General features: G+C 46.4%; 2 protein-coding genes across 2 annotated transcripts in view; one reads left to right on the top strand and one right to left on the bottom strand.

The window, feature by feature from the left end:
* Positions 1-2,687: 2,687 nt before the first annotated feature.
* FJX1 (four-jointed box kinase 1) lies at positions 2,688-5,216 on the bottom strand. Its single transcript, XM_081538106.1, has one exon. The coding sequence runs from the start codon at positions 4,914-4,916 to the stop codon at positions 3,603-3,605; it is 1,314 nt and encodes a 437-aa protein (XP_081394232.1). The 5' UTR covers positions 4,917-5,216; the 3' UTR covers positions 2,688-3,602.
* PAMR1 (peptidase domain containing associated with muscle regeneration 1) overlaps positions 4,123-27,365 on the top strand; it is a 181,277-nt gene continuing 158,034 nt past the window's right edge. The window contains exons 1-2 of the mRNA XM_081538104.1: positions 4,123-4,662; positions 6,340-6,444. Coding sequence (XP_081394230.1) covers positions 6,408-6,444 — 37 coding nt within the window. The 5' untranslated portion in view covers positions 4,123-4,662; positions 6,340-6,407. The remainder of the gene's footprint in view (positions 4,663-6,339; positions 6,445-27,365) is intronic.

Below are 27,365 nucleotides of genomic sequence, written 5' to 3'. Positions count from 1 at the left end.
ATGAATAAGCAAACATTTATATTACATTTACTCTGTGCCAGGCACTGTTCTGAGAATATCACAAATATTTACTCATTTAATCCAAATAATCAACCTCTAGGCCTTAAGAGGACTCTCCTAGCTGCAGTCCTAGGCAGAAGGTGGAGAAGTGTTGAGAGGTGTTAAAATAATTTGTTTTTCTTCAGGATCCGAGGACAGGAGGGCAAGCACTCTTAGTAGAGTTTAGAACTATGTCATTGACAAAGTACATTAATCAACAGTCAAATCCAGAGTGTAAAGGTCAATTGCCTACTTTCTCTTGGCAGAAGGAATTGGGAGGAGGATTGTTCTTGCAAAGATTCATCACTTTTTGATGCTTTCCAGAAGTGGTGATGGATTTTCAATGAGCCATCTACTCTTGAAAAAAATCACCCTCATATATTTGCAGTGCAGCTGCCTTTGGTGCAGGGGCTCTGCTTGGGTCCTGAAACCACCCACTTAAGCTCATATGGAAATCAAACCTGTGCCCCTGGCCATAGGATCCAGTGCTTTGTTCAGGATCATATGCTAGAAGAGGGTTCTCAATCATTTAAACATTAGTTTACTATTAATTTCAAAAACTGGACCTGAGCTGAGAAACTTCTAAATTTGACTTTGATAATGAAAATTAGTAGAAATTTACTGAAGTGTAAGAAAGGCAAGAGTTTTTGTTTTTTAAAGAGCAATAGGAAGTGAGGTTTTTAGAAATATCTCTGTATCCTTATGTTTTCTATGTTAACATTTAAATCCCACAATACTCTGATTGAATCTCCATTTCATAGATGAGAGAACTAAATTAAATGACTTGCTGAAAGTAAATAGGTGAGGGACAGAATTCAGAATATAGTCTGCCTGCAGAACTCATTATTCTTTTACATCATGCTACAGCCTGAAAGTTTTTTTTTTCTGTCATCTGAAAAACGATTTGGTCCTAGCAGCATTCACTGACCATGGCAAAATGTTAATTGATCTTTCCACGTCACAGCCTACCGATTATCCACAAGGAATAGCAACAGTTAAAACCTCTGTAATTAAGTTTCGGTTCCCTTCACAACTCCACCATGTAATTAAACTTATTTCTCAAACAGGCAGAAACGGTTCACGAAAGAATCTGAGAAGAACCATTTAAGTTATGCTTAGTTTCTTGCTCTGGGTTAACCATGGTCAAGTCTGGGCTTGGAACTGAAGTTCAGGAGGAATGTGGAGAATGCTGCTGGCCCAGAGTGTACCAGTGCTGAAGTTTAACGGGAGTCAGGGTGTATTTCCTGTGCATCTGTGAAATTTCGAACTTTGCTCTGCCCATGGTTTTTCTCCACCAACATGTAGATTGCTGAATATTTATCCTTTTCTTGGAGCAGCCTCTATTGATTTGGGCAGCAAATCTCACATAGTTATTAATCATCAGAAATGGAAAATGTTTCTTTTTGAAAGATGTGACTATCAGAGGTTTCACATTAACAATGTCTCGAAAAAGATTTCCCATTATCACTACTGTCTGCGGCTGTATTATAAAGATATTTGGCTTACACCACAAAGTTTATGGACTCTTTTTTTGAGTTGTCTTAGCAGAGGCACTGAAACACAAGGATGGCATTAAATGGTTAAATTACATGCTGTGTTGTAATGCACAGTGAGATGGGAAACCCAGAGATTTAATACCATCATGAGTCTATAAAACCCCAGGTTTACAAATGCAAGTCAAATAAAAATCTACTAAAGTAGCCAAAAGTCACTTTGAGTTAGAGGTCGTTAAATAAAAAGAAGATAACAGGCAAGATCATTTGGACCCACATGTCAAATAAAATGCCAAGATAAAACACCAATGGACCATTAAAAAAATACATTAATAAACTGCCTCCCTCTCCTCTCCCCAAGTCAAAACGAAGCTTAATACAAAGATGTTTTCTAAGTTTGAAATCTCCAAGAAGTTAAGGGTCCACATGCCATATACAAAGTACTACACACTTTCCTGGTCTGACAATGGCTGCTCTGAGGGGACCACGCAGTTATTACCTGGGGGGGCAGGACGGGGAGGAGGTCTGGTGGGGGGTATTGACCAGTACAATCTCTTAAAAGAGCTGGATGAGTCCAGATGTTGGAGAGTATGATCTCCTGGATGCAATAGAATTTATGCTGGGAGATTAAAGAGAAGAATTAATTTATGACATTCTCTCTTTGCAATATGTGCTCAACTTATTATCGGTATATGTTGAGATGCACGGTAATTACAATGCTGAAAATCAGGTGTAACACATGACCACAGTAGTTAAGCTTAAGGGGGGGGCATTTGTCATATTTTAGTCTGCACATCTGGTTCTATCATATTTGCCAAATGATTAATATAGGACTTTATTACAGTGAAATCCTTTTATATCAAAGTTTTATTTGCCAGGAAATAGAATACTTTCCTTCCATGTCTTTCTCCACCATCCCCCACGTTCTCTGCTGAACTCTGCAATTTCCAGCACTACGATTCATTTGAGTGAGCAGGACAGGGAATTTGTTCTTGCCTTTGTTCAGCTCTCTTAAGTTCTGTGGTCACAACTGGGATATACATGCGTCCTTTGTTGTAAAAGCACATCCACAAGGGAGAAACCCTGAAGCCTATTCAAAAACCAGGTAGGATGTCAGATACCGCCAATAGTTAAAACCACAGGAATTAAATTCTAAATTTTAAACTCCCTTTTATTGAAATATAAGTTTGTTTAGTATATTTACACCACATTTTATGCACATATATACATAGAAGGCAAATTCTGTCAAATAAAAAAAAGTTTTTCTTAATAAAACATTAAAATAAAAACAAAGTAAAGTGCATAAAACGGATTTTTTTTTCCTTCTGGTGAACATCCTCATTGTCAAAATTTTGGCCGGTTGGGAAGGGGGAGGGATTAGAAATTTATTCTTTGACTCCGTGCATACAGGCAGTCCTGCATTTGTAGCCTTCAGGCCAAGGCGACAAGCTGTTAAGGAACAAGTCAGACAAACTGCCAGGGTCTGCAGGACTCCCCCCATTCTGCAGGTCCTGCTCCCTTTGTCCTATCGGAGCGGTTCCCTAGCTCTTAACAGTGACCTCACCATCACGGAGCCGGAACAAAGGGAGAACACAGGAACGGGGCTCCACCAGCCAATGTCAGAGCCCTGCTCCGGGGCCACCGGCGCGGCGATCGGTAGGCAATTGCAGAATTAGGTCGATGGCTCCAATAGAAGTTTTCCTTCTCCGGGAAGGGAAGGGGCGGGTGGAGAGGTTGCCAAGGAAGGGGCTGTATCTCCTACCGAGACGGCCACCCGGGGGCCAAACTCCGGCAGCAGCCAGTTTCTTTGGATGCAAACTCCGTGCTGGCACAGGGAAGAATCCTTTTATAGGCTGGGTGAGCTCATCCTCCCAGAACTTTGAAAGGAAACAGCTTGGGACTGCGAGAAAGGGGCAGGTGGGTGAAGCGGAAGTTTTTGGTCACCTTCGCGCTCGGGTCTCCGGCTGGGCGTTGGCCGGCTGGTCCCCAGGAGGTGGCAGAGGCGACGGCCCTTCCCCCTATCATCCATCCCCCAGCCAGGGGTCTCACTCTCTCTTCCTCCGGGGAATGCTAAGTCCCGGGTCGGCGGCCGTACTTAGCCTTACAGTGCAAAATGTGCTTGGCAAGGAAGTCGAGGCGGCGCTGCAGCAGCTGAGCGTGGGGATCGGCGAGCGTGGCCAGCTCCGGGAAGCGAGGCTCGTGGTGCCGGTAGAGGCGTAGCAGCCGGGCGGCCGCGTCCTGGCCGCGGTGTAGCTCCAGGACGCGCCGCGCCGTCCGCTCTCGGAACACGCACACCGACTGCAGCAGCGGCTCGTTATACTTGTCCCACATGCCCGCCACCCGGTAGCCGTGCACCAAGCCCGCCTCGTTGTCCAGAAAGACCAGCGCCCCGCCGGGGCCGCGGTGCAGGTTGCTGGTGGCGCGGTGCATGACCCGCGGGTCCCACTGCAGGCTGAAGAGGTTGCTGACTAGCCGATCGAAGTTGGCCGTCAGGTAGTCGAAGAGGATCAAGTCGGTCCATTGCACCAGGTCCACCAGCTCCGCCCGGCTGCGGTTGGCCAGCTCGCCCCCGGCGGCGCGCAGGGGCCGCAGACGGCCGTCCTCGGAGCGCCAGGGCGCGGGCACCACTACGTCGGTGAGGTTAGGCAGCCAGCGAGTCAGGCTTACCACGCTGCCCTCGGTCCAGTGCGCGGCACGAAGCTCCTCCTGCACCTGAGCCCACTGCGCGCCCCGAGCCTCCACCCGGGCCAGTGCCAGCGGCGGCACGTGGCGCTGGAGGCCCAGCAAGCGCGCCAGGTAGTAGGACAGGGCCTCGCCCTGGATCTGCTCCGGGTTGATGCCGTAGCGCACGCAGGCGCGGGTGCCGTCGGCGAAGCGGGCCAGTCGGTTGGAGCTGCGCCCGCAGCCCCCGCGCTCCAGGGCCACCACCCGGGCGCGGCGCGCCGCCTCCAGCCACGCCGCCGCCTGGGCCTCTGAGAAGCCCCGGGGCACCTGCTCCTCCAGGCCGCGGCTCCAGAAGACGCCCCCGTGCACCGCGGCGCGTTCCTCCGGCCGGGGCCGCCCGGTTGGCACGTGCCGCCTGCGCTCACCCGGGGGCTGCCCGGGCGGGCCGTCCGCGCCTGCCGCCAAGGTGAGCAGCGCCCGGAAAGTTTTCAGGGAGCCGCCGCGGGGGTCCCGCGCCAGGGGCGGGGGGAGAGGAAAGCGAGGCGCGGGCTTCCGGCCGCCGCTCCGGGCCAGGTGCCGCGGGAGTAGGTCTTCGGGCGGCCCGGAGGTGGGTAGCTCGGTCCTCGGCGGCAGGAGCCCGCCCCACAGCGCCAACAGCGAGCCCAGCGCTAGCAGCCAGAGCCCGGCGGTGACGGCGGCGCCCCGCATCCTCCTGCCCATGCTCCGCGGCCGCGCCGGTGCCGCCGCCGCTTCAAGCCGAGCCCCGGAGCCCGGGTCCCGGTGGCAAGGCGGGCCCGGCAGCTCGTTGGCTCCGAAGCTCCGGGCGCCTCAGCTCCATCGCGGCTGCGGGGCTCTGCCCAGCGCTCCGCCCGGCACTGAGAACTCGCCTGGCTGCCGCTTCCCAGCTGCTTTTGTATTTCGCTGTGAGACCCTCCGGCGGGCGCGATTCACAGGCGCCCGGACCACGTGGGAGCGAGGGCGGGGGGAATCCCCCTCCCCCTCCTCCGCCGCCGCTCCCCGCCCCCCACTCCTCCGCCCCCTTCCCCTCCTCTTCCCCTTAAAGCGGCGATGGCTCCTTCCAAGCGGGAGCAGCGGCCCCACACTCAGTCGGGGACTTAGGGGCCGGGAGCTGGAAGCCCGGCTGCAGGCGCCCGCGCAGGGGCGTGGGAGCAGGCGCCACGGAGCTGGAGCCGCGCGGGGTGGGAACGACGCGCCGCCGGTTCTCACGGGGGTTGGAGTGGGCTCGGAGTCCCTCCTGCAAAGTTCAGATTAACCCCCAACCGAGCTCCGGGCGCCGCCCGGCTTGGTTGGGGGCGGGTCTTCTTGCTTTGTCCGTTTCCAACGGTGTGATTCACCCTGCCTTATGTAAATCCCCGGGGAGCTCTCCGAGCCACAGAGGATGTGACTCCAGCCGGGTTAGAAGAACCATCTGTAGCAAACAACTTTGAACCGACGCCGCCTTTCCCGAGCGCGCTCACTACCCTGGTCCTGTGCGCTTTGAAGTGGGTCGCTCTCCCTTTCCTGAGGGACTCTCTGAGAATTCGACCTCACTGTGCAGGAACACCTAGGCAGGTTTCATTCAACAAAGCGTCTGTCCTCGGTTCTGGACTCGGAGCAGTAAAATCCACAGATGCGGTCCTCTGCTCACGGAGCTCGCAGTCTAGGAAGATGTTTAGTTGCCATGACAGCCTTACAACCCAAGATCCGAGCTTGTCCAGGGGACGGGGCCTTAGAGACCGTTTCTCTTAAGAAATGATACGATTTTGCTCCTGAGGAAACCGGGAGACACAGGAGGGATCGCGCTTGTTCAAGACCAAGAGGTAGCAAGTGGGGAAACGAACATTCAAACGGGCGTCTCCCAGTAGTATGCAGCTTGATTTTTCCCTCTATCAAGAAAGTTCACTATTTTTAATCAAGTGGCCAGCATTCTTATTTTTAAAGGCTCACTGTCATTTAGCTAGTCACTTTATGCCCCACGTGTGATTTTCAATTCAACACATAAAACAACAACAACAACAACCATGCTGTATTTGACTTACTGGTTTAATGGTTTTAAGGGAAGAAGTGGTTGGGGAAGAGGGTGGAGGAGCAAAAAATCATAATAAAATGAAAAACAAAACCGGCAATCCACATTGTCTTCCAGACACTTTTGGGTTCAGTCCACCAGGAAAGTTCTTGGATAAGAACTGGCTCTTCCTCTTAGCTCTGTGCATGAGACTCTGTCCCAGATCCAAACCAAGATTCTCAGGTAAGACACAAGAGGGGTGGGGGTGGAATCCCTCTGAAAGCAAGGGTTTGAAATGTTTCCTTTCACATGTTTCTCTTGCCTTTATCCCCTGCATCAGATGCACATGGGGGTTTTCAACTGCATCAGCGCATCACCTGGTACTGATTACACTGTATTTGCCAAAAAATGAACGTTCTAGAGTTATAGGGCAGGCACCCTAAGGTTTGTGACTAAGTAGAGGCATCTGAACACCACATCTAGAGACTTCCAGAGCTGCCCCAGTATACCTTGAAGTGTTTCCATATTGACTGAAGTGCGGGGTTTTGGTTGAATCTCTTCTGCACCCCATGGTAGCTATATCATGCCTTTATATAGATTTTATCTGATGATGAGGTTACTATTGCTGTACTATCTTACTTCATTAGAAGGTACCATCTTCCTGCTTTGTGCAAGCACCTTACCCTCATCTTTCCCTAGAAGGCAGAGGACTGTATCTTAACAACTTGCTGTTGGTCTTACCAGGTGGCGTAGTATATGGCACTAAAAAGGTGCTCAGTAAGTTGAGTTTAATTTTTTGTCTTTTGGTTTAACTTCTGAGAATTTTTTTTTTGGAATGCCTTGCTTTCAGCTTGGTTATAAACTATAAGCAAGATCTCCACCTTGTGGGCATAAGTAGAATATCATCTAACTAGAAAGAAGCATACATTTTCAACAGGCTGGTTAATGGCTTATTACTTGACTACCATGACCCTTGCTGTGTCCTGGGGGCTATGGGGAAATCCAAAGTAGTTAGTGTCACTGTCTTTTTAGCTGTTAACAGAAACTATAACTATAAGGGATAGTTCACTGTAAACTCGATGAGAAGTATGTCTTATCTGTTTTATGGATGCCTGGCACAATGCTTGGCACTTAGTGGGCGTTCAGTAACAACTGGCTGAATAAATCATTGGAATGTTAATGAGATAAAGCTCTGCAAGTAGCCTGTAACAAGTCATTAAAAAAAAAAACTGCTTACCATTAAAAGATACAAAATAAGAGCTTTCATTCATAAAAGGGGGAAAAATTGGTGAAGGATCCACTTGATGGAAAAGAAGAGGAAGCACATGATTTTCAGGCTAGGAGAGCTGACTTCAACCCGGTCCCAGAATCTTCCGATCACATTACTGGTATTGATAAAGAAACTGAAGACTTGAAGCAGTCAGCTAAGACCTTGCACCTCAGAAGACAGACCGACCCTATCACAGCCAGTTGCTCAGAGACATCGGGCTGAATGCACGGGGTTCCCCAGCGGGAAGCACTAATAGAAACTTGAACAAATGCATTGAAATGCAGAATTACAGAAAACTGTAAGAATAAAAGAGAAACAAAAAACAAACCCAAAGTAGAAGGCGGTTTCAGTCCATTATGTAAATGATGGTTTTAGGCAGTGTTTGAAAACACTTCTCTGTGTACTTGTAAGAGAAAGACACTCCCATTCTCCTTGACTTCCTGGCATGAGGACACCCCCCACTGCCGTCCCCCTCCAGCTCCTTGGGACAGCACAAGGCACTGTCCACCACCATGTGTGACCGCAGGCTGGCCCTTCTGGCAGTTTCTTAGGGATGAGGGGAGGTACTGTTCATCTGTCCCTACACAAGAACCTGTTTTCACTTGGAGAACTTTCCTAACAATCCTCCGAGCTCTCCCTGAGCCTCAGCTTCCAATTGCTTCACACTTGTCCGCGGTCCTGTTAGAAGAATGATTTGGCTCATAAAAGAGTGCCTGCTGGAGAAGAGAGAAGAGCTGGAGTTGAGGGGTGGGTGCAGGGCAGCAGGCTGGGGGTTTGGAGGTTTTCTAAGTCCAGCATTTCCCCTTACTGGCGAGTTATTTCCTATGTCTATGAGTACCAGTTTCCACATCTGAGAAATGAGGATGATAAACCCTACCTACCTCGTACGGTTGTTGTGAAGTTCATGTGAGATGTTACTAATAACCATAACAACATTAACATCAAATGTTTATTGAGCACTTATTATGGGCTAGGTACAGGTCTGAGCTCTGCACATGCATTCTCCTTTCACCATCCCGACAACTAGTCTTGTTCCCGCTGTACAGATGGGGAAACCAAAGCTTAGCCAGTAACTGGCCTGAAGTCACATAGCAAGTAATGATGAGGCCAAACTCTTGGGAAATTATAAACTAATAAGAAAATAGCAGATATAAAAAAATTTTAAAGTAAACTCAACTGTATGCAGGTCAAGAAGAAACAGAACTGGACATGGAACAACAGACTGGTTCCAAATCAGGAAAGGAGTACGTCAAGGCTGTATATTGTCACCCTGCTTATTTAACTTACATGCCGAGTACGTCATGAGAAATGCTGGATTGGATGAAGCACAAGCTGGAATCAAGATTGCTGGGAGAAATAGCAATAACCTCCGATATGCAGATGACACCACACTTATGGCAGAAAGCGAAGAACTAAAGAGCCTCTTGAAAGTGAAAGAGGAGAGTGAAGAAGTTGGCTTAAAACTCAACATTCAGAAAACGAAGATCATGGCATCCGGTCCCATCACTTCATGGCAAATAGATAGGGAAACAGTGGAAACAGTGACAGACTTCATTTTTCTGGGCTCCAAAATCACTGCAGATGGTGACTGCAGCCATTAAATTAAACGATGCTTGCTCCTTGGAAGAAAAGTTATGAACAACCTGGACAGCATATTAAAGAGCAGAGACATTACTTTGCCAACCAAGTTCCATCTAGTCAAAGCTACGGTTTTTCCAGTAGTTTTTCCCTGATGGATCAGCAGGTAAAGAATCTGCCTGCAATGCAGGAGACATAGGAGAGGCAGTTTCCATCCCTAGGTTGGGAAGATCCCCTGGAGGAGGGCTTGGTAACCCACTCCAGTATTCTTGCCTGGAGTATCCCGTGGACAGAGGAGGCTGGCGGGCTCCCTGGTGTCCACAGGGTTGCAAAGAGTGGGACACGACTGAAGCGACTGAGCACACACACCAACACATAGTTAATTTGCAATGTGTTAGTTTCAAGTGTACAACAAAGTGATTCAGTTATACATATATATGTATATATTCTTTTTCTGATTTCTTTCCATTATAGGTTATTACAAGATATTGGATATAGTTCCCTGTGCTATACAGTAGGTCCTTGTTGTTGACCTGTTTTATATATAGTAGTGTGTCTGTTAATCCCAAACCCCTAGTTTTTATTAGTCCCTTTTCTTTCTGTTTCTCTACTTTTCTCCTTCTTTTCCTGTTGCTGTCCTGCACCAAGCCTCACTTGAGTCTTAAGAGACATAATGCAGGTGGTGACCCTGCCCAAAGCACCCTCATTAAAGCCCCAGATGAGCATCTTCCCTGAAAAATTTACTCTCTTCCTTCCCTACAGAGTCAGTCCATTTGGTCCAAAGTTCCCAGTGTAACTCTTGTTGAAATCCCAGAGCCTCCAACCAGCCTTAAACAGCTGGCTTTCTCTCACTACTCTGCCTCATTCAATCCTGACCTTTTCTGGGTCTTCTGAGTAGCAAGCCTTTCCGGGGGAAAAATGGCAGCATGCACCCTTCTGGATGCTTCTTCAAAACAGAAGAGAGGGAAAGACCATATCAGAGATAAGTACAATATTCCTTGAAACTGGGTATGACTCCTGTGTTAGCTGTTACTAGCTGTGTGACTTCAGTTACCTTTCAAGTCTTTCTGGGCCACAGTTTCATTATTTGTGTTTCCTTCTCTACTCTGTCTCCTCCTACAGTACATTATTTTCCTGCTTAGGGATCATTTTCCTTTTCTTGGTATCTATTTGACCATGATCTGGATTGCCCAAGAAATGCTTAACTGATGTCATCTTTACATATCTGGATGTTAGGGACAGGTATTATACATACCTGACTCTAGGTAAATCCTGCTGGATAGCTAGAAGGAGGTCTGGAAACATAGTCTTTACAATCAACCTGTCTACATGAGTGAGTCCTAGTTGTTGTTTTGGCCATATCATGCAGCATGTGGGATCTTAGTTCCCTGACCAGAGATCAAACCCACGTTCTCTGCAGTGGAAGTGCTGAGTCTTAACCGCTGGACCACCAGGCAAGTCTGAGTCCCAGATTTAAGAACACACTGTGTTTCTGGAAAGAAAGGCAAGGTTGACACGAACCCTTAATTTATGTTGAGACTAATAGTTGTAGGATTCTGTTTATTTCATGTAGCTCTCTTTTTGACCTGCTTTTGGAAAAGGTTCCTGTAGCCACTGGTGTTAGAGACTAGAATCTAGAGTTGGAGGCTTGGTGAATTAATTTAGTAAATTTCAAAGCAGTTGCTGATGCATATCTCAGTCATATATCATCATACCCTAGTTACAGGGTATGATGGTAAAAATTCTGGACTGGGCATTTGGGGACATGAATTTCTTTCTCTACTATAACTTAGTTCAACTGACATTTATTGTTCATGTGCTAAAGGCCAAGAACTGAGCAAAAAGTAATGGCATTGGATTTTCTCTTGTATTTAATACCCGCATCAGGAAACATTGGTCGTCTTTTCTTCACCCATCCCCCTTCCCTTCCTGCTTCTTGGCAGGTCTCCATCCTCCTCCCTGTGCCTGGTGCTGGAGGGGAGGCTGAATCCTGATTGGGCTAAATTAATCAAGTCCCTTCCATCCCCTTGCTGGTGTTGGATTTAGAGATAGACAAATGGCAGCCCTTCTGGCCAGTGACCCCAGAAGGGAAGTCCACAGCGAGGTTTCTCGAAAAGATGTCTGTGTCATTTTAAAAAGACACAGAAAAGATATGACATTTTCCTTCATGGCTCAGGTCTAGATTTGAGGCCATCATCATGTAACTGCAAGGGGAGCTAAGGGGACACACTGAGGGGAGCAGAGCAGAAAGAGGGAAGGAAATCCCTGGTGATGTCCTCACATCCTTGGTGATGTCACCAAGCTCCTGAATTAATCCACTCTGGAGCCACCCTGCCTCTGGAGTTCCCTGGAGGTTTAACCCACTCTGTGTTGGGGGTTTTGTTCTTCGCAGCCAAAAGATTCCTAAATGATATACCTCTCACACGAGAGTTTGCAAACCAAAAAGAGGGCAGACGTATAAACAACTCTCCTACCACACCTGTGCTCCTGGGAAAGCAGTGTCAGTTGTCTCGTGGTGCATGTGCTCGGAGAAGGCGATGGCACCCCACTCCAGTACTCTTGCCTGGAAAATCCCATGGACGGAGGAGCCTGGTAGGCTGCAGTCCATGGGGTCGCTAAGAGTTGGACACGACTGAGCGACTTCACTTTCACTTTTCACTTTCATGCATTGGAGAAGGAAATGGCAACCCACTCCAGTGTTCTTGCCTGGAGAATCCCAGGGACGGGGGAGCCTGGTGGGCTGCCGTCTATGGGGTTGCACAGAGTCGGACACGACTGAAGCGACTTAGCAGCAGCAGCAGCATGTGCTTGGCAGCCAGGCTGAGTGCAAGCACTTACTAGCTGTGTTGTCTTGGGAAAGTCACTTAACCTATTAACTCTTCCGATAAAGGGAGGTGAAAACCTCACCTGCCTCTTTATATTATTGTGTGGATGAAATGCACATTAAGACTTATTAAGTGCTCAATAACTATTATCAATTGCTCTAGCTATTATGGAAATATTAATAGAAACCACACAAGAGCCCAGAGGAGGGAGCAACTAGTTCTACTAGAGAAGAGTTAGGAGGAAGGCTTCACCAAGGAGACAGATGTGAATCTAGGTCTTGAAGGGTAACTGGGGATATTTGCAGGTCAGGGTTTGGGGAGGAGGAACGTTGTGGGTGAACAGAAGGAGCCGTGCTTGAGTTCATTGCTACATTTCAGGAGCTCAGTGTCCTCATCCTTAAAAGCACTTGAGTGTGTTGGATTAGCTTAATCCTCTTTTCATGAAAGAAGCAAATCTCAGGTCCCTTCCCTAGACTGAGAAGCTCCAGATGGGAGATTCTTCGCGGCCCCTTTATCACTCACCTATCATTTTTCAACCCACCCTGGGGAAATTCATTCAACAAACATTTGCCACTGTAGAAGGTGACTCTAGCTGGCTTTGTTGATTTCTTTGTTCATTGCAGCCCAGAGCCTTATCTGCTGTGCAATTAGCAATGCTGTGCTTCTTCAGCTTCCCCAGGCTCCGTGCATCTCATCAGTCAGATAGATGCTGAAGCTTAATTAAGCTTGTAAAGCTTTCTGATTTCCTTAGATGAAAGGTGGCCTGCAAGTACCAGGTTTTATTTTGGTGGCTCCTGCCAAGGGTTATTATAAATAGGACTGAGTGCCATGTGGCTGAGCTCTTAGGGTGATAATGTGTCAAGACCAATCGAGGCTGCCGAGAGCAGAGATATTATCATAATGGTTCCATCATAGGTGGTAGGTGTTAATGGAAGTGACTGTGAAAAAAAAAAAGTACTGCAGGCAGCAAAGCTGGACCAAAGGTGGCTGCCAGTGAAATATCGGCAGCTCCTGGGATCTCCATCATAATCATTAGCTATATTAGTCTCAGAGCCATTCTTCTGCCATCTCTTCTAGACCAAGCTCAAATTCAAGTAAAAAATGATGCTTTAACTCCAAATGAAAATATATTCCCTTGCTGCTTTTTAAAATCCATTTACATTAAAATGATGGCCAGTAGGTAAGTAATTTATAACTGGAGGCTCACTGCAGTGTGGGGGGTGTTGTTGGAATAGTGAGCAGCCTAAGTGGGAGACCGAGGGACTTCCAGGCCTGGCCAGAGTCATCGCTGTTGGACTGAAGAGGGGCTGGAGGAATATGCAAAAACAAGGGGTAACTTAGGGACACTCCCTGGTAGGGGATGGTGAATGGAGAGGCGGCATTATATTTCAACAGGAAGGTGGGTGAGAAAAGAAGTAGAAGTTCTGCAGTCATGCAGCCCTTGTTAAGAATGTGCGAGCTTCCTGGCCTCTGGGGTTTCATTTTCTGAAACCAGTTCTTGGCCTTCAGTGGAAGACAGTCAATAATATCTGATGATGGTGATGTTGATGATGATGACAATGGTTTAACCCCATTGTTAGTTGAACTTTCCCTGTTCTTTTGAGATCCAGTTAATCTTGATCCAAATTCTTATTCCATGGCCTGGGAGGGTCCAGAAACATTCCCTCCCTTTCTGAGAGTGCCTGGGCCTCTGTCCCTCAAGCTTATCTCTCTGTGTCCATCTCCTACTTCTGTGCTTGTTGCTTTGACTCCAACACACAGTAGCGTGGATGTGAGGTTCACTGCCTTATCCACAGCCCCCACCTCCGAATCCACGTGGGCCAAGAGATGAGTTTAGTAACTTTGCTGAAGATCTATGGGGGCTTCCAGGGTGGGGCTGGGGTCACCTCATTATGCAAAGCCTTCTTCCATCCAGCTCTCCTTTCCCTTTCCCTCTCCCCTTTGTGGAGAAACAGGCAAAATTTCCCTCTTCTCTCATGTAAAGCAGGGCTGCTCCCATTCAGGCCTCAGCAGGATCTCAGCTTCTTCCCCCTCAGGTCCAGGTTTACCTTGTGATCAGGTTGGGAACAGAACTCTGGGGCACCACTGAAAGATTTTGGGGGTCCTTTCTACATGTGGTGCGATGTACGAGAGCTTTTCATGCACTTAGTCTATACGACCTTCCCCTTCTCCACCCCCTGGAAGTATTATTCCTCCATTTCATTGATGGGAAAACCAGAGCATCAAGACAAGGCCTGGGAGACTTCTGCTAAGTAACAGAAGAAGAATTCCAAATCTGGTCAGCCCAAAGACAGTCTTGTTGAATTTTTACAATAACCTGCTAGGGAGGGGGTTGGGGCTTCCCTTGTAGCTCAGCTGGTAAGGAATCCGCCTACAGTGTGGGAGACCTGGGTTCGATCCCTGGATTGGGAAGATCCCCTGGAGGAGGGCATGGCAACCCACTCCAGTACTCTTGCCTGGAGAATCCGCGTGGACAGAGGAGCCTGGTGGGTTACTCTCCATGCGGTCGCAAAGAGTCAGACAGGACTGAGAACTAAGCTCAGGGAGGGGTAGTAGGGCAGGTGTTAGCGACTGTTGCTATTTTATGAAGGAGAAAAACTGAGCCTCGGAGGGTTGTGTGATGAGTCCAAGGGTGTACAGCTAGTTCCTGGTAGACCTGGAACTTGAACACACTTTATCTGGCTTCCACTTCAGAGCTTTTCCTTGGCATTTCATTCCCATGGCATTCATACCTTGTTTGTTCAGTCTAGTCCACATCTGCAGACTTTGTCACCACCTCTGGTTTTCCACGTGGTTGCATATCCCTGTTGAATGTATGTTACAGTGACCACTAAAACTCCAGTAAAGATGGCAGGAAAAGGAGCCCAGGGACAGTTCCCCAAAACCTGTAATTGATAAAAGTCCCTATTCCCTTAAATGGTGCTTTCTGTTTCTCTCATTAGCAAGTGTGACAGAAAGGAGGAGGGAAAGAAAAACCAGAGGATTGTGGAAAAAGGAGAGAGATTATCTTGAAATCATTTTCTTTGCCAGCCTGATTCTGTTAAGAAACAGGATTTAATCAATGAGAGTCAGAGGCAGAAAGATGGGGTAATCACTGATCATTGGATTATGGGGAACTAGTTATCATAAAACACATCTGAGATGGCAGAGAATAAATGGTGAAAAACAAGAAGTTTTCTCTTACTTCTCTGCTCCTATACATGATACCCTTGCTCACACAGGGCAAAACCAAGCCAAGAGACCAAGGTAGGGTGCTTGACCTTGTTGCCTTTCTCCATTGAGAGGGTCACTTAGTTGGGGATGATAACAGATTTGTTTGGCTGTTTAGGCTCAGAGAGGGTGGCTAGACTACACAGAAGTCTTCCCGCCATGATTTTCTTTCTTTTAAGATGGGAAGTTAATGCTTGCCTCACAAGAGTATTATGAGAATTGAATAAGGATATGGGATTTAATACATATGGCAGGTGAAACATTCCGATATAGTTTCTGGCATATAGTAGGCATTCAATAAGTATTAAAAACCACACACTCAGCTGCATGGAAACATGCCTGAGAGGACATACTTAGTGATTAATAGCATGACTGGTTAAGAAAAAATCTGTGTGTGGGCGGCACTTTTACTTTTTATCATATACATTTTTTTCTTTATCCTTCCTGATGCATTTGGGAACGTATGCTGTATGTATTAATGGGTGTGTGTGGAGGCTCAAGTTAAAAGTTAAAATCAGATATAGAGTAATGAAGAACGTGATATTCTGATACCCCCATCTTTGTGTGATTGTAAGATTTGTACTCACTACTCTTGAGTCAGTTGCAGTGCCTTTGATGCTAAGTTACAGAAATGGACTGGCTAAGTCAAGAAGCAGAAATGGGATTTGATAGAAGGATGCTGAAGTAGTTCCCAGCATCAGTGAAGGACCTGAAAATTGGGTATTGGAAAGCACCAGAACTCCACAGCGCCAGGTAGGCAAGCAGGAGGTCTTTCCCTCAAAAGTGCAGGTATACCATGTCTCAGCTCCAGTCACCTCCCATTCAAGTGTTTACGGTCCAGGGAGAGGAAATCTAATTGGTCCATTTGAGGACAGCTGTTTCCACCATATTGGTTCACCTGGCCTTTGCACTGTGACGGGGAAGGTAATATATAAGAAAGCATGTAAAGGAGCAGTTTGGACTTCCCTGATGGTGCAATGGATAAGAATGCACCTGCCAGTGTAGGGGACACGGGTTCAATACCTGGTTGGGGAAGATTCCACATGCCACAGAGCAACTAAGCCTATACACACAACTACTGAAACATGCATACCCTAGGGCCAGCGAGCTCCAACTACTGAAGCCTGCTCCTTAGAGCCCATGCTCAGCAACAAGAGAAGCCGCTGCAATGAGAAGCCCATGCACCGTAACTAGAGAGCAGGCCCCACTTGCTAGAGAAAGTCCACACCCAGCAACGAAGACCCAGCACAGCCAAAAATAAATTAAAAAAAAAAAAAGGGTCAGTTCTGAGCTGGACCATGATGCTATAGGTACCTAGCCCAATGGTCTGTGCTGTTTGATTTTTTGAAAAATTATAATCTTGTGTTATTTTTAAAATCATATTGAGAAAACTCTTAACCATTCATAAAATAAGTAGAGCTGTACTGTAAGATCTTAACAGAATGTATTTTGTGCGTCTCTTATAAGGAGCCAATACAAATCACAACCAAGCAGCATTATATGCCTAGTGATACATCACAGAGTGACACATCAGCTCTGGGTCTGCATAGATGCTGATTATGATGGCAAACACACCCACACAACAGAAACAATACTTGTCTTTTTGACTCCAACTGTTAACAGATCCAAAATTTCCATAACTTTGTCTAGCACTGCCTCTTGATTAGGAAGGAAGTTTGAGACCTTTATTAGGGTAAAGAAAAGTAATAGGGGATTTCTGATTTTTCTATCACTAGCTGTTATTTTATGGTGTTTAGGAGGCATGCAGAAGAAAGAGAGAGAAAGAGGGAGAGAGCATTTCATTGCTCTGGGGCACAGAGCATTTCATTGCTCTGGGGCACAGAGCAATGTGGCCAGTCCTGTTTTGTATGAGGCAAGCTCCAATCCAGATTGCATTTTTGATGCTGACCTTCTGTGTTTCCCAGGGAAGAGGAGCCCAGTCATGGGTCCCAAGAAGCTGAGGGAAAAGTGAGGAGCAGGGAGTGTGGCCAGTCCGGGAGGATCTGGGGGAATGCTTTGTGTTCTTGAAGTGCCTCCTGGCAACATCAGCACCACAGTGGCTGTCTTGGCTCTCTCCCCTCCTGGCAGCCCCATAAGCATCCTTCCCAGTGTCAGTAAATCTTGTCTTTGGCCATCCACCCCTTCCTTGTGAGTTTTTTCTTTTCTGAGGGTGTTGCTGGGGGAGATCAGCAGAAGCTACTTAATTGAAGGCAGAAACCTCATCTCTAACAAACAGGGATGGATTGATAACGGATACCATTTACCAAGTCTTGCTAACAAGCCAGGCAGCTCACATATCCTCACTAACCCTTTCGAGTGGGTTTTTATAGACTCTTCTACAGATGGGGAAACCACAGTTCAGAGGGTTTGAGTATGTTGCTCAGTTTGGCACAGTTCTTAAAAGAATTAATGCTTTCATATTGTGGTGCTGGAGAAGACTCTTAACAGTCCCTTGGACAACAAGGTCAAACCAGTCAATCCTAAAGGAAATCAAACTTGAATATTCATTGGAAGGATAGTTGCTGAAGCTGAAGCTCTAATACTTTGGCCACCTGATGCAAAGAGCCCACTCGTTGGAAAAGACCCTGATGCTGGGAAAGATTGAAGGCAAAAGGAGAAGTGGGCAGCAGAGGATGAGTTGGTTGGATGGCATCACCAACTCAATGGACATGAGTTTGAGCAAACTCCAGGAGATAGTGAAGGACAAGGAGGCCTGGTGTGCTGCATTTCATGGGATCACAAAGAGTCAGACACTACTTAGCAACTGAACAACAATAACAACAACTTAAATGGTAGAGCTAGATGCAAATCTGGCCAGTGTGTCTTCAAGATCACCTGGTCCTGATGCCTCCTCTGTATGGGAAGGCCAGCTCAGGAGCACCCAAGACCCGGTAGCTTTGTCACCCATCACTGATGACTCTGGGACCAATCACAGAACTGTTGAGCAATCACAGCTTTTTTTTTTTCTTTTTAGTTTATTCCTTTGTATTTCACTTGTTTACTTATTTATTTTTAATTTTTTGGCTGCACTGCATGGCATGTGGGATGTTAGTTTCCCAATCAGGGATCAAATCCACACCCCCTACACTGGCAGTGAGGACTCAACCACTGGACCACTAGGGAAGTTCAGGAGTCTCAGTCTTAACTACAACATATTTGGGAATTATGAGATAGTATTACTCCCAAAGCCAGCAATGTAATGGCTCTGAGTCTGCTCTTTGGGGCATGGTTGGAAGACCAAGGCTCCATGACTTACCAGGACTGCATACCCAGTTGGAGAACCCTCCGAGGACTGCTCTTTCTGAGATGCCCAGGGAAAGCTTTTCTTCTCTCTTCTGCTTGAGACCTGAGTATCCTAACCTCTAAAGTTCCTGGGAACAGAACCATTAGACTTCATAGTTTTATTGGAATTAAAAATATTGTGAATTTTGGGCTAACTGCATCTGGCCATAAGGGAAATAAAAATGGCATTGCACTAATTAAACCAGTGGAGAATGAAACAACAGAAATACAACAGTGACAAAAATGGGAGTTGTGGGCTTCAGGATACTCCCCTAGAAGGCAGCTGAATTTAAATTTCCATTATTTTGAGTGAATGTGGCCCTGAGGAATCTTGCAGGGATGGTTTTTCATGTGATTTCCAGACATTCCATCTCTTGTAAGGTAGTAACTTTGATAAAACTATAGCGTGTTTTGTTGGGGAAAAAAAAGTATTAAATATATGTAGAACTAGGAAAGGATCCAGGAGGACACAGCTAACTGTTAGCAATGTGTTGCCTTGGGGAAAGGGAATTTGAAGAGAAAGGCCTTTCTTATTTTTCATGAAAAAAAAAAGTCTATATATTTCTGGTGTGTTTAAATTCATTATGAAAGTGAAAGTGAGAAGTATTAGTCGCTCAGTTGTGTCCAAGTCTTTGTGATCCCATGGGACTGTAGCCCACCAAACTCCTCTGTCCATGGGATTCCCAGGCAAGATTACTGGAAGGAGTTGCCATTCCCTTCATCAAGGGATCTTTCCAACCCAGGGATTGAACCCGGGTCTCCTGTATTGCAGGCAGATTTTTTAACATCTGATACTCAGCACAAATATTTTGAACAGACTAGAATGATCAAGGAATTGCTTTACAGTGAATGATTCATGCTTCATGGCACCAGGTTATCAAAAGGCAGATAGGTGACCGTTAAGAAACTGGTCCAAATGGGCCAGGAGTTAATACGGGAATGGGCTGGGACTGGATGGTGGCCATAGAGATGGAAAGGAAGGGAGAAGGACTTGAGAAGCCAGAGGGCATGATGTGATGGTTGATTTTATGTGTTGATGAGACTGGGCTAAAGCATGCCCCAGATGGCTGTTGAAATCTTATTTCTGGGTGTATCTGTGAGGCTGTTTCTGGAAGGAATTAGCATTTGAATGGGTAGACTGAGTCAACAAGATCACCCTCACCAAGGCGGGTGGGGGAACTTACTTGCTTGAGCTGGTGCATCCTTCTTCTCCTGCCCTGGGACATTGGTGCTCTTGATTCTTGGGCCTTTGGACTCAGATGAGGACTTACATCATTACCCTCCCTGATTCTCAGGCCTTTGGAGTCAGACTGAATTATACCACTGGCTTTCCTGGTCCTCTAGTTTGCAAAGGACAGATCATGAGGCCTCTTGACCTGCATAACTATGTGAACTAATCCCTATATTAATTATAGATTCTTACAGTAATTATATATATATTTATATACACATAAATTTTGTATTTATATAAAATTTAGAAATTTATATAAAAATTTACAAATTTAATATGTATTAGCTATATCTATCTATCTGTTTCTCTGGAGAACCCTGACTAATACACAAGGGTGCTACCTGAATTGGCTAAAAGCTTGCAAAGTGGTACTCTTTGGATGAGCGTGGAGCCTAGATATTGGTGCTGAGCTATAGAGGGACCTAAGGGCGCTAGAATTCTGAGTGTGTGAGTGGATGGGTAGATGGCTGGACAAATGAATGAGTTCCCTCATAGGAACTCCTTGCTTTCTGGCTTAGGCCAAACTTCTTTAAAAGCCTACTTAGATCCTGAGGTTAGGTAGTAATTTCTCATACTTTTCCCCTCACCTCAGTTATCTTTCCCCAAATCAGGGAGGCTGAAGGCTTTTCTGAGATCTGGACCATTTCTGGATGCCTCATGGGGTCATTTAGGTCTTTTTATGTTCTAATTCCCTGGAGTAGGAAATGGCAACCCACTCCAGTATTCTTGCCTGGAGAATCCCATGGCCAGAGGAGCCTGGCAGATTACAGCCCATGGGATCACAAAGAGTTGGACATGACTGAGTGACTAAGCAAGCATGTTCTAATTATGAGAACCTCCTTTTTGAACTCTCTCACCCTAGGGCTGGGAAGGGAACAGAGTGTGGTGGCTGGGATTCCTTCCAATCTGATGTATAGGAGCACAAGCAGGATCTGATATGTCTGAGAAATAAAGACTTATGACATTACTTGTGTAGCATAAGCATAAAGCTGTTCATATAGACAGAACTATAAAATCACATGCACATATACTTCATGTACATGATCACATTTACGCTTCACAACATCCTGCAAGGCAGTCATTGTCATCATTGTCTGAGAGGGGACGAAAGCCCGGCTTGGAGGCGGCTTTCAATACTTTGGCCACCTGATGTGAAGAGCCGACTCACTGGAAAAGACCATGATGCTGGGAAAGATTGAAGGCAGGAGGAGAAGGGGACAACAGAGGATGAGATGGTTGGATGACACCATTGACTCAGTGGACGTGAGTTTGAGCATACTCTAGGAGATGGTGAAGGACATGGAAACCTGGCATACAGCAGTCCATGGGGTTGCAAAGAGTCGGACATGACTGAGAGACTGGACAACAGCAACACGTCTCACTTCTAGAGGAGAGCTACAGGAATAGCAACCCTCTTCTGCCTCCAGATATTAGCACATCTGGATGAGACATTTGGAAGTGCTGCGTAGCCACGTGCTACCAGTCTGAGAACTAGGCCAGTACTGAAGATGGCAGAGTCAAGATGGAGAGAATCTGGGTCCCTGATGGTGGAGTGAGTCACTAAATAGCCCATCACAGAAACCTCCAGATACTTCTAGTTGACTTCCTGGTGTCCATTCTGGTCTTCTTCCTTAGTCACGTAAAAATCTATTTTGATGGATGTAGCAGTGTACCTGATACAAAACACATCTTCCAGACTCCCATGTCAATGCAAGTAGCTGATAAGATGTTAAGTGGCCCTTTGCCCTGCCCCTTTTTATTTTCCTATTTCCTAGGATGTGAACATGATGGCTAGAGTATAGTAGCCATTGTGTGATCATGAAGCTAACTTGAGAATGGAAGCCATGTGCTAAAAATGGACCCAGCACTAAAAGGGTGGGTCCCTGCTGACTGTGGAGCTGCCATGCCAGCTTTTGACTGTTTATATCCAGGCTTCTTTTATGTGGGAGAAACATAAACTTCTGTTTTATAGAAGCCGCTGTTTTTGGTGTTTTCTGTTATATCCAGCTGAGTCTAATCTCAGCTGCTCAGACTATGTCTTTCTAAATTTCCTGCTGGGTGAAAATTAATTTCCTCAAAGTCTAAACTGTTTGGAATGGGGGTTGCAATCAATGGCATCCTAATTGTTTCCTCTTCAAAACCCATACTGTTAACATCTTTACTGTATAGTCACCTATAACATAGGGTTGTATTCTTCAATTCTCCATTATTCTTGAGGTGAGAGGTCTTAATGTTAGGATATCCTCCACTTTCTACATATCTTTCCTGTCTCTGAATCCCATCATTGGGCAGTAAATAACTTCCAGGAAGCCCAAACAAAAAGCAGATTTTCCAGTTAGCTGCTACAGGGGTGGTACAGCATTGGTGGGGAATTCAAGTGGTTTCTTTGGCACTAACCTCAGACTGTCAGAGTAATACCTCCCACCTGAGCAGGGTCTGGCTTTCAATAGCCTCCTGTCTATTCCTTCACCTTCTCCACAGCGTGTTCCTCCTCGGTTCCTCCACCCAGACCATGTGGTCTGCCTCCCACACAATCCTCAGGGAGAGGAGCTTTTAATAACTGGCGAGGCAACTATTGACTCAGGTTTTGTTTGTCTGCCACTAAGTTCACATTTAATAAATGCAGGATTCTTGGTTTAATAGGCTGGTCATTGTGTATTATCAAAATGGCAAAGTAATTATTCAGAGCTGTGCTTGAGATAGGCCAGAGATGGGACCACAGTGGCCTGCCTCCTTCCTAATTCACAGTGAGCATTGCATTTCTGGCCAGTCAGTATTTATTGAAAGTATAATAGCTATCTTGTTAAACTCAAGTCTGTTAAATCTAAATGAAAGTCAGGGATTTGTACCGGAGGGTGGGGAGCGGTTCAGTCTATCTTGAGAGCATCCCAAACCACCCGCTTCGTTACTTGCATCTCGCTGTGAGGTTGCCAAAGCCAGCTCGTAAAGCACAGCTGGAATAATAATCCTTCCTTATCCAGGGACAGAACCACCCACCACCCTTAGCCCAAGAAGTTTTCCCTGGGATGTAAACCTGTAATGTAATGATAATGACGGCTACCACTTAGCAGGGCCTATCGTATGCTAAGTACTTTCGATCCATCATCTCCAGTTCGCACAGCAATCCCAACTTACGGATGAGGGTGTTGATGCCTGGAGGGGTTAAATAATCTGCCCAAGGTCACACGGTTGTTAACTGAAAGGGCTAATTAGCAGAGTTACTTTTGTTAATTAGCTCCAGAGTTTGGGGAGTCAGACTCAGATATTTTGAGTTCTAATGCCCATCCTCTCTTGCTGCAGAGACTCTGAGGGGCTTGAACATGTGTTTTTGTGTTAGCAGAGGGTTCTGTCCCTTGCCTCTTGGCTCAGAGCCTGATGGCTGGAGCAGTCAGTTTTGCGTCCCACCTACTCTCTTTCTCCATTTAAGTCCCCCAGACTTAGACACTTTTGCGTGGTCGTGCACAATGGCCTTTCCCCGCACTTGCAGTGCTTCCCTAAGGCTGATGTAAGCAGAGGCCGTCTTGACCTGCCTTTGGTTCCATCCCTCCTGTTTCCATCCCTATGTGCAGGACCGCAGGGTTTGTCATCACATTCTAAGGAGAAGGAACCAAATTCTCAAAGAGAAAAGAACTTTTTTTTTAAGTGCATCTGAGCCACTTTTCTAGATTCTCTGTTAGAGTTTGCCCCTGCCCTACATCGTAAGCCTATCTGAGCTCCTTCAGTGGGGGTCTTTGGCTTATAGCTGAGACCCAGCAGCCCTAGTGGAGGGAACATAAGACATGAACAGCCAGCTTCTTGGGGACTTCAATGCAGCTCACAACTTAGGATCTGAGACGCCTGATAGGACCCATGGCATGATGTTGCTAACCAACCAGGCCACATGGTTCAAGCCAAGGACCTAATACAAGGACACTCTGTTCAGCTTCAGTTGAAGGGAACCATGCCATTTTATTCATGCATTCATTCCACATGTATGTGTTGTGTATCTCCGTTGCATCAGGCACTGATGTAAAGCATGCAGTCTTTGACTTCACATAAGATAGTTCTGGAATCCCAAGGGCAGGACGGAGGAAGGAGCACTGACTGGACAGAGTATTGGTAGATCTGGGTTTGAGTTAGGATGACCAGCTCTCCCAGTTTGCCTGGAACTTTCCTAGTTTTAGCACTGAAAGTCCAGCATCCTGGAGACCCCTCAGCATCTGTGGATGGTTGTTTGCCCTAGTTAGAGTGCCAGTTCTGCCATCTACTAGTCAGTCCATTAGGGTATATTTCTTGATGGCCCATTACGTGACTGACAGTGTTCCATTGCTATGAGGACACCTGTGAGCAAAGTCAAGTTCGTGCTCAAGGTACCCCCTTTCAGTGCCAGTAAATAATACAAGCAAGAGCAAATAAGACAATATAAGGCATGTCTATGGGCTTCCCTGGTGGCTCAGCAGTAAAGATTCTGCCTGCAATGCAGGAGCCACGGGGGATGCAGGTGCAATCCCTGGACTGAGAAGATCCCCTGGAGGAGGGCATGGCCACCCACTCCAGTATTCTTGCCTGGAGAATCCCCATGAGGAGCCTGGCAGGCTATAGTCCATAGCATCCCACAGAGTTGGACACAACTGATGCGACTTTGCACACACACACGCAAGGCATGTCTAAGGAGATAAACCAGGTACTGTTACCTAGGTTGACTGTATGGTGGGGGAGGGGGCTGTTCTAGGTGGGAAGGTCAGAGATGACCTCAGTGACAATGAACAGACACAGGCCATCTTGTATAGATCTTGAGAGGAAGATTTCCAACTAGAAGGATCGTGAAGGGCAAAGGCCCTAAGATGGGAACAGATATTGCCAGGTTTGAGATCAGAAGGAATGTCAGAGCGGATGGATATAGGGGAGGTGGGAGAGGGAAGGAGGCGGATGGCAGCAGACCAGGGCCAGGTGACAAAGGGCCTTGGGCTGTGCATTAGGTATGTGCCCTGGGGGGAATCACTTTCAGAGGAGGAGTCAAAATTTCAAAGAAGTCTGTGGAGCTAGAAAACACACTCCAGACAGCTGAATTTAGGTATCCTAGCTTCCCCCACAAACCTGCTGTCTATGTTGCATTTTCTATCTTGGTAAGAATGTCACCATTCACAGAGTTGTCTGGGCTCAGAACTTCAATGTCATCTGGTTCCTGCTTTCCCATCCACCTCTGTTATTCAGTTAGTCTGAATGACATAAATCATTGCATTCCATGACCTTGCTTAAGATGATAGTAGTCAGCATATTTGCTCAAGTTGCAAACTTTCCCAAAAGCAGACTCTGAGATGAAGATTTGTATACAGGAAGTTTTTTGAAGAGTTTTTTGTGTGTCTTGATATGGTGAATTGCAGTAACTAATCTTCTAGTGTTGAACTAACCTTGCATTCCTGAGGTAAAACCCACTCGCTCATGATGTGTTAAATTATATTTGTATTTTCATTATAGTATATATTATATTTATAATTATATATATATGTATAATAGTCTCCTAAAATGAGGAGAGATTGACTTAAGAATGGAAGTGATAAAACAAGGGACTACTGTTTATCATTATAAAACTTTTAGCACTACCTGATTTTTAATTATTTTCCTCTAGTATATGAGTGGAGAAGGCAATGGCACCCCACTCCAGTACTCTTGCCTGGAAAATCCCATGGATGGAGGAGCCTGGTAGGCTACAGTCCATGGGGTCGCTAAGAGTCGGACTCGACTGAGCGACTTCACTTTCACTTTTCCCTTTCATGCACTGGAGAAGGAAATGGCAACCCACTCCAGTATTCTTGCCTGGAGAATCCTAGGGACAGCAGAGCCTGGTGGGCTGCCGTCTATAGGGTCACACAGAGTCGGACACGACTGAAGCGACTTAGCAGCAGCAGCAGCAGCAGCAGTATATGAAAGGGCTTCCCTGGTAGCTCAGCTGATAAAGAATCTACCTGCAATGCCAGAGACCCTGATTCGATTCCTGAGTCAGGAAGATTCCCCTGGAAAGGGGGAATCTTCTCTACCCACTCCAGTATTCATGGGCTTCCCTGGTGGGTCAGACAGTAAAGAATCTGTCTCCAATGTGGGAGACTTGGGTACGATCCCTGGGTTGGGAAATTCCCCTGGAGGGGGGCATGGCAACCCACTCCAGTATTCTTGCCTGGAGAATCCATGTGGATGGAAGAGCCTGGAGGGCTACAGTCCATGGGGTCACAAAGAGTCGGACATGACCCAGCGACTAAGCACAGGACAGAGGCACAGTATGTGAAAATCAATTTTTTAAATACTAAAAAAAACCCAAACCAAAATTCAAACCTGTAACTTTCCATGACTTGATGCTGGTGTGGGGCTTTTGCTTGTTATTTTTGTTTTTGTTTTGGAGTGACTGGCCTTTGAGAAAAGGCCTTAGGTCACTGCAGTTGGGCTGGGTAACAGTTGAAAGGAGATAGTAGGTACGTCTAGACTTGAGCCGAGGTGATCGTCGCCACATAGAAAGCTAGTTTCTATGTCAGGAACTGTGTTGGTACATGTCATTACCTGATTAAATCCTGACAAGAGCTTTTCTCAGTTAACTGTTGTTAACACAACAAACCACCCCAAAACTTAGTGGTTTAAAACAACTGTTTATTTTGCAATAAATAGTAATGCCACAGGCTCCCTTGCCAGAAGCCAGAGAAAGAGATGGAAGTATTAAAGAACACAAAACTTTTCTGCCTGCTTGGCCCTTCCCTTCCTATAACTGAATGCTAAAAGGATGATTTAAAAGAAGACAATTTGTACCAACTAGATGCATAGACTCATCTGTTGGTGGTACAAGATACAAAGGGTCATCTCTACAAATGTGATTGGCATTCTACATTTTGAGTTGGGCACTTATTCTTTGGTTTCACTTGGGGTCATCTATATGACTGCCGTCATCTGCCTGTTTGGCTCAACCAGGATAGTGAAGTGAAAGTCGCTCAGTCGTGTCTGACTCTTTGTGACCCCATGGACTATACAGTCCATGGAATTCTCCATGCCTGAATACTGGAGTGGGTAGTCCTTCCCTTCTCCAGGGAATCTTCCCAACCCAGGGATCAAACCCAGGTCTCCTGCGTTACAGGTGGATTCTTTACCAGCTGAGCCACAAGGGAAGCCCTCGACCAGGATAGAATGGTCTGAGATACTGATTGTCTTGTGGTGACAACATGTATGGGTGATTAGCTGGGGCTCCTGGCTGGGGTGCCTCCAGTCTCCTCCATGTGACCTTCCAGCAAGATATCTTAGGTTTCTTCAATGGTTATAGCAGAACTACAAAAGGACGAGCCTAAATGTAAGAATACTGAGGTTCCATTTGTGACCCATTTGATCATGTCCAGTTGGTCAAAGCATGTTGTATGGCAAAGTGGTTCAGATGGTAAAGAATCCACCTGCAATGTGGGAGACCTGGGTTCGATCCCTGGGTTGGGAAGATCCCCCGGAGGAGGGCACGGCAACCCACTCCAGTATTCTTGCCTGGAGAATCCCCATGGACAGAGGAGCCTGGTGGGCTATAGTCCATGGGGTCGCAAAGAGTTGTACATGACTGGGTGACTAGGCATAGTGTCAGTATGGAAGGAAGATATGCAGGGGCATGGATTCTAGGAGAAGAGATTCGTTGGAGACATTCAATGTAACAATCTGCCTCGGAGTGCTTTGAAGCGTACATTTATTATTATCCTTATTTTATAGATGAAGAAACCAAGTTAAATAACTTGCCCAAGGTCCTCTCTCATGTCTGGCAAGAAACTCTTCT

This window comes from Giraffa tippelskirchi, chromosome 11 (assembly GCF_054371585.1).
Source record: "Giraffa tippelskirchi isolate mGirTip1 chromosome 11, T2T-mGirTip1v1.2.pri, whole genome shotgun sequence".
NCBI lineage: Eukaryota > Metazoa > Chordata > Mammalia > Artiodactyla > Giraffidae > Giraffa > Giraffa tippelskirchi.
This window is presented reverse-complemented; position numbering and strand designations above follow the sequence as displayed.

What these genes read in the sequence shown, in the direction of transcription:
- FJX1 (XM_081538106.1), bottom strand. Translation starts at nt 4,916, where the DNA reads ATGGGCAGGAGGATGCGGGGCGCCGCCGTCACCGCCGGGCTCTGGCTG.